The 7,333-nt window shown below is 39.5% G+C and overlaps 1 protein-coding gene across 1 annotated transcript in view; it reads right to left on the minus strand.

The window, feature by feature from the left end:
• Window positions 1-228: 228 nt before the first annotated feature.
• Window positions 229-7,333, minus strand: part of ATP6V1E1 (ATPase, H+ transporting, lysosomal 31kDa, V1 subunit E1) — a 28,094-nt gene continuing 20,989 nt past the window's right edge. The window contains exons 5-9 of the mRNA XM_006891335.1: window positions 5,624-5,713; window positions 5,143-5,211; window positions 2,556-2,650; window positions 1,469-1,556; window positions 229-291 (exon numbers count right to left, since the gene is read on the minus strand). Coding sequence (XP_006891397.1) covers window positions 229-291; window positions 1,469-1,556; window positions 2,556-2,650; window positions 5,143-5,211; window positions 5,624-5,713 — 405 coding nt within the window. The remainder of the gene's footprint in view (window positions 292-1,468; window positions 1,557-2,555; window positions 2,651-5,142; window positions 5,212-5,623; window positions 5,714-7,333) is intronic.

Raw genomic sequence — 7,333 nt, forward strand, 5'->3', positions numbered from 1 at the left:
GCTTTTAGATGAACTAGCGGTTTCATCCTAATCATTTTAAGTGAAACGTGCTGCTACTGATAGTAGTTAGGCCAAGGGCATTAGCTACAGAAGGGTATTCCGCTGATGGATACAGACACTATTAGAACAGCAAAGAGGAGGTTACATAGGTAATCTTGTTTCTTTAAATATCAGAAACTTCCGTATTGTGGAAAGGGAAGACTGGAAGGAACTCCACCTCCAAGATGCTTAGTCCAAAAACTTCCTGTTGGCATTAGCACCAAACAAAGCTCCCCGTACTTCTGGCATCATCTGCAAAGAAATAAGTTTCCATAGTAAATAGGTGCTGTCAAGTGGAGAACAGGGAAAGAACTGTCCCTCTTAACCTCAGGCAAAAATCAGTAACCCTTACGTGGCTGGAAAGGGAATCACAAAGCTGGCCGTATCACCTTATGTCCTTGACTTATTCCAAGTACTAGTACTACAGTGGAGTTCTTCGTGAGAAGGACTAATCACACTTTGGAAGACTTGGGTGCTTAGTAAGATTCATAAAAGTAGGACGAGTATAAAGGAAAATAAAACTGAAGGAAGCCTTGGCTTCACCCATACTCTGATGGCAGGAGAAGGGATGAGTTCATTACCGCTCACATCAGCTAAGCACCTACTATGTGCTCTCTAGAATGAACAAACAGAAACTGGAAATACAAGCTTGGACAGAAGCACAATGAAACACTTGTTACAGGAGCTGAGAAACCTGAGGAGGATTAAGTGTCAAGCTTCTTCGGCAGTCCTGCCCAAAGTAGGCACCATTAACCACAGGCGGTTTCTGAATGTGGCTCATCTGACAGAAAAATGGAATTCTGCATATTCCTTCATTTAAGGTTAGGTGCAACTAGTAGCTGCTTTATTGCACCAGCACAGCTTGAAGGTTTATGTTATCAGAAAATGAATTTAGGTCTAAGTGTTGGTACAAAAAAATAAATAGGTCTTCTAAGTTAGTACTCAGATAATCCATGAGACAAATACTTGTCCAAACAGTAAGCAGTTTTTCCAAGTCAAGGAATAACTAGATTAGCTATGGCAACAGATAAGAACTATTGAAAAGGTTCAGTATTTTAGAACACCTGGAATTTTCCCATCTTGTTTCCTAGAACTCATTTAGGAAACCTGGAAACAGTAGAAAAATGCCCCCCCCCAAGGAAATTTCTTTAAACAAGTATTTACTTTCATTTTCATCATCTGTGCTGGAGAGGTCAGCATCCCTACCAGTAATGAAAGGTATACATTAGAGTCCTAGATAAACAAATCCCTTGTTCTGACCCCAATCTTCCCTCAGGTGAATAATATCACCTCAGTAACTGCTACTGAATGCCAAAACCTCATAACTTTAAGAAAATGTAAACAAATCCCAAATGTCAGTGAATCGTTATTGGCTCTCTGTGCTCCTTCAAAGTAATAACAGACTAGGAACTAGTATTCCCACACTCACCTGCTGAGCTATGAGATCCAGCCGGCTTTCAAGGGTGTTGGAAACCTTTATTTTACGATCTCCATTATAGATCTCAACACCACCAGCTCTACAGAGAACAAAGGAAATAACAACCCATTTATTTTTATTCCTTTTGGGGAAAATAGTCAGGTATATGTGAGTATCTTAAATACTGTTCAAGGAGCCAATAAAATAAAGAACAGGCTTAAAATCAATTTGAAAAGCTTCTGACAAGTCCGGTACATGGGTATGTGTGTAGATGCTGTTGTTCCCCGAGGACCCGACACGTGATAATCTGATGCTAATTCTAACAGCCAGTCCTCTCCAACCAGGGTAGGATTTAGCCTCACTGTATAAATCAATGGATAAATACTAATTTATCCATTGAATGGACAGACTTGGGATTTATACTAGTGCATAAATGACAAAAAACGGCTTCCTGATAGCATTTGAAGAATCTTCATCTGAATATTTTTAAAACCCAACATGGCAAATTACTGGGTAGCTATAAGGCAATGATCATAACTGCTTTGTGTATCAGACAAAAGGTATCATTACCACCTTCTGCTAAACTCAACTGCAGAAAGTAGTGCCTACAGCCCATACCTTACCTCTGCCATGCCACTCCTCAAAATTCCTTAGCACTTAAGAGACATCATGTTGACAGGTCAAATTTTATTACTAGGAAACTCAGGTAATGAGATTCTTTTGCTGTATTAGAATATTATTTCATCAAATATTGCCTGAAATAAAGCAGGCTATATCAGCCAAAGGCTGGATGAGGATTTTGCAACTCTGTGGATTATTTTTAATGAACTAGCATGACTTTAATAAGGTTAGTTCTTTCCTGAAATTGTAAGCCAGTGTTTGAGATAAAATTCTTTATCCATGGCAGGGAAAGAAGTGAAGGAAGACTGACATTAATTGAGAAAGTCTATGGTTGGCCAGCTACATACTAAATTTAATTTCAAGTGCTTCTCACAAACACCAGAGTTCTGAGAAAGGCAGAAGTACTTGCAAGTGGGACACACCCCACACCCGTAATTCTTGTGTTTACACCCCTATTAAAAGCAAGAATACTCCTTACATGTCCTCAGACAAGTAGGTCTCCTGATCAATTTGAACATCAACATCTTTTTTGGTGGCAATTTTGTACATAGGGATTGCTTTTTGCACAGCAGCCTAGAAAAACAGAAAACAATGTGAGATTTTGGAAGAAAAAAAAATATCAATAAAAATACCTATGAAATATCATCTGACCCCAGTAAAATAGCAAAGTTCAACAGGCCAGCAAACAACAAATGCTGGCAGGGCTGTGGAGAGACTGGAACTCTTTTTTTTTTCTTTAGGTTGTTTATTTTTCATTTCAATGAACATCTACAGAGATTTTGGGATTCCATTCATTCATTGTTGCACCCTTCTCCCCGCACAAACCCCCCCCCCGTTTGCTCCTCTCCTTGAAAAGCAAAAGAAAAACTCCCTCATTGGTACACAATCCCCCAACCCACCCCCGCACCTCCCCAAAGAGACTGGAACTCTTATTCACTATTGGTGGAAATGTAAAATGGTATAACTATTATGGAAGCCAGTTTGGGGCTTTCTCAAAAACCTGGAAATAGAAATACCATTTGACCCAGCAATTCCATCACTGGGAATATACTGTAAAGAAACCAGAGCTGTTACTAATACCGATGCATGCACACCCATGTTTATTGCTGTATTATTCACAATAGCAAAGAGATACAAGCAACCCAAGTGTCCATTAACACAGGAATGGACAGAAAAACTATGGCACATTCACACAATGGAATATTACAGAGCACTGAAACACAATGAACTTATAAAACATTACACAATGTGGGGGATCCTAGAGGACATTATGCTGTGTGAACTATCTCAGTCACAAATACTGCATAATACCGCTGTTACAAAACAGGACAGACATGAGGGGCTTGGGGAGAGAATGGGAAAAGAGGGGATAAGTAATGAACACTGCATTAGATCAAATGAAGGGAAGAACTGTCTGAAAACAATGTATGATTAGGTATTACCTGGAACAAGGGGTGCATTGTGGAGAGATGGGGGAGGGGAATAAAATGTGCAACAATGGAAAAAAATTATCCAGGAGGAAGTCTAGACCTTGAACTTTAAAATATAAAATACACATGTAAATGACACTTTTTTGAAGGAAGTGAAGGAACTGAAATATTTTATCTGACAGTATCACTAGTTGAACAAAGTGAAACATATATTCAGTTCTTCCTGCTCCTAAATGAAGTATAGCACCACTTTCAGGAAATTCTGACAGTGGAAACCTAATTAAAAAACAAACAAACAAACAAACAAAACCCCTCAACTGGTGTGGTGCTCAGTATCATGGTGCCATCTAGAGAAGGGCAGCTGAGAACTCAGGAACCCACAGAGGATATCACCTTGGTGAATTTTCCATTATGTTTTATGGGTTCATGATCAAGGGTGTTGGTACAAACACAGATCCAGGTCATGAGGTGGTTGACACACTGGAACCATATTTATGATGGACAGTATTTTAGGTTCACCTACATTCACCAGCTAGCACATTTTGTTTCCTAGGAGACAAGTTAACTGAGGAAACAAAATGGAAGAAGACTTTTAATTTAAAGAGTTATGCAATGACACAGAGCTAGTTGAGTCCTCATTAACCAAAGACCAAGCTTGTTGCTGTCAGTTGATTCTGAGTCATAGAGACTCTACAGGGCAGAGCAGAGTGGCGTCAGGGAGTTTCTAAGGCGGTAAATCTTTACAGAAGTGGACTGCTACACCTTTCCCCTCAGAACAATTGATGGGTTCCTAGCCAAGCACTTTAACCATGGTGCCACTGGGGCATCTGCCAGGAGTCCATGTTATGATTTTAGTTCTGGCCGACTCAGGCTCCTGCTGTCAAAGGCATCGACCTACATGCCTACCACAGGCCCAGAGACATCACACCCTTAGGCCGGGCAGCTTCACTCTTCCTTATGGTGCAGGGAGAACTGTGCTGGTTGTCTCTGGAAGTCTATATTCTTACTGATAACAACCTCCTTTATGTAGGCAGGTGGACGTATTTAACTTGGTTAAAGCCACGACTTGATAGCCTGGGAACACTCTGCCTTTTTAAGACAATGTTGCCTCATTTTGCTCCAATAGGTGCGGCTTTTATTGTTTGACTTTAGGAAATTATGCTAACTTTCTATAAACGGAGGTGGGCACTAACTCAAATGACAACTTGACACCTCTAAGAAAAGGAATCATCAGGGGCCTGATTAAGATTTAATTAACAATATCTACATGTGCCAGTAAACCTGAAATGCCTATGGTTGAGATGTCATCTATTAGACATCTGCATTTCTAAGATTTTTATTTTTTAAAATAAGACTTTTATATGCAGCAGTAAAGGATTAGAAACCCAAGTTCTTTATAAACTTTCATTAAAATATCAATTAAAGGCGAGGTCTGGTGGCCTAGTGGCAAGAAGCTGCAACTGCAAGCTCAGAGATGCATGGTTCGAATCCACCAGATGCTCTGCTGGAGAGGAGGAACAATCTTCTCCTGTACCAGTCAGATCTGATTTGACGGTACACACATAAAATAATGAAATAAAATAAATTTAAAAAAAAATCTCAATTAAAATAAAATAAGACTTTTAAACTCTTTACCTTTACTAGAGGGAAATCCTGTTTCCTGCAACGAACAACCATTCGGGGCTCCAGCAACTGGTACAAACCCTTCAGAATACAATCAGATGGAACTGGTAAGAAATGTAAACCATGAAATAAAGCAACAGCAAAATAAAATATTTTTATCGTTTTATTTGGAACATGGAGTGAAGATCCTGATATTAAAAACATGATAAATACATCCACTGCTCTGGTGGTACAAAGTTCAAATGGAAATATTACAATTACCACCTTGAGAATAAAAATGGTTGTAAGAATTTAGACTCGAGTTACAAAAGCCTAAGTCTTCTCAGACTAGGTAATACCATCTATCTACACAGTACACGTTTCTGTATTAGATAAACAGAAGGGAAAAGGCTGAGAAAAAAAAGGATGAGCAGAGTTTGTATGTAACTTTATAAATTCTGGAACTTTTCTAAGCGCTGTGACCAGAGCTGGAAGCCCTGGCTTAGAAGGGTACCTGGAGGACCAGTCCATCCAGCAGCACTTGGTATCTGGTTGTATCTTTTACCACCTTGCTGAGTCTCTGTTTTGCTTCATTTAGTAGGTCCTACAAAGAGTACACACACACACACACAAAAAGTTATCTACACATTTGGGGAGGTAGTTCAAAACACACTGTAAGGTGACACCTGTCTCATAACTCACAGTTTCTCATTTCATTGCTGAGTTTTCATTCAATATATCCATGAAGACCTATGACAAGTCAGGCTCTATTGTAAATATGCTGATACAGGTATCAAGAAGCGCTAGTCCTGTCACCAAAGAATCCACAGTCAAGTGGAGTAATCGCTCAGGTAGCAATTAATTCTGAAACTTACACAACTGACTAGTATGGAAAGATCTTATGCTATAGACTTGAGGAAAAACAAACAAACAAAACCAAACTACTGAGAGTTATGAATTAAGATCATACTTTTTATTGATTGGGTGGTGCAGATAATGTATACAGATGTAGATCATAATATCAACAATGTTTATTCTGGGAGGCTGAATTACCAGTGCTTTCCATTTGCTTTATGCCAGTTTGTAATTTCTACTTTACTGTAGTGTTAAACACAAACTGTAATGTTTAGCCAATCAGACAATCTAACCCTTGTTAAATATCTTCTCTGCCTGTATGTGATACAGTGCACTCTCAGCTGTCGAGATGGCACTGACTTAGAGCTGCCCCTCTACTGGAGTTCCAAGGCTAGAAATGGCTTGGGAAGAGATTGCTCATCTTTCTTCCAAGGAGCTGCTGGTGGATATGAACCGCCAGAGGGGTGCAGCCTTTGGATTAGCAGTGTAACTCTCTAGAGACTCTGCCACCAGAGCTCCTGCAAATACAATTAGTAAATGACAAAGCAGGGACTCAAATTCAGACTGACCTCAAAACTCCCTCCGACTCATTCTGATTCTGGCCACTAAGGCTGGAGGGAAAGTTAGAGGGAAGGACACTAGGGCAGCTTGCACTCATTTCTTCTCTACTCCAGCTCATAAAACAGAGACTTTCCTTCCCAAGTGGGATTTGTTTAGAATTACTCACACATATAATTTCAAATATTTATTCAACAACTTCTAACAGAAAGTATGCCGTAAGTTAAAAAAAAAAAAACAAAAATAGGGAGCACTGGCAGCCTAGTGGCAAGAAGCTGTACTGCAATCCCAAAGGCGCGTGGTTCGAATCCACCAGATGCTCCACTGGAGAAGGAGGAGCAATCTCCCTCTGTGCCAGTTGGATATGTATGATTCTACAGTACACAACAACAAAAACGAACAAACTATAAAAATTAACCCCCAAGATCAGGAATTCTCATTTTAAAGGCCAATTAAAAAAAATTTTTTTTTTTAAAAAAGAACACCACAAAGTAAAGTAGAAGTGTAAGGATGGCACAGGATAAAACATGCTTCAGCTATTTTGTTCATAAGGTCACTATGAATCACACTCAACTCGACAGCATCTAATAACAAAGATTAAATAAACAGCTCAAAAGAACTAGGATGGTTAAAACAACTATGAGATATCATCTCACCCCAGTCAAAATAGCAAAATTTAACAGAACATCAAGCAACAAATGCTGGCGAGGTTGTAAAGAAACTGGAACCCTGATTCACTGTTGGTGGGAGTGTAAAATGGTGCAACCCCTGTGGAAAGCAGGATGGCGCTTTCTCAAAAAGTTGCAAATAG

The sequence above is a fragment of the Elephantulus edwardii genome, unplaced genomic scaffold, assembly GCF_000299155.1.
Source record: "Elephantulus edwardii isolate Elephantulus edwardi_28Jun2011 unplaced genomic scaffold, EleEdw1.0 scaffold00096, whole genome shotgun sequence".
Taxonomy (NCBI): domain Eukaryota; kingdom Metazoa; phylum Chordata; class Mammalia; order Macroscelidea; family Macroscelididae; genus Elephantulus; species Elephantulus edwardii.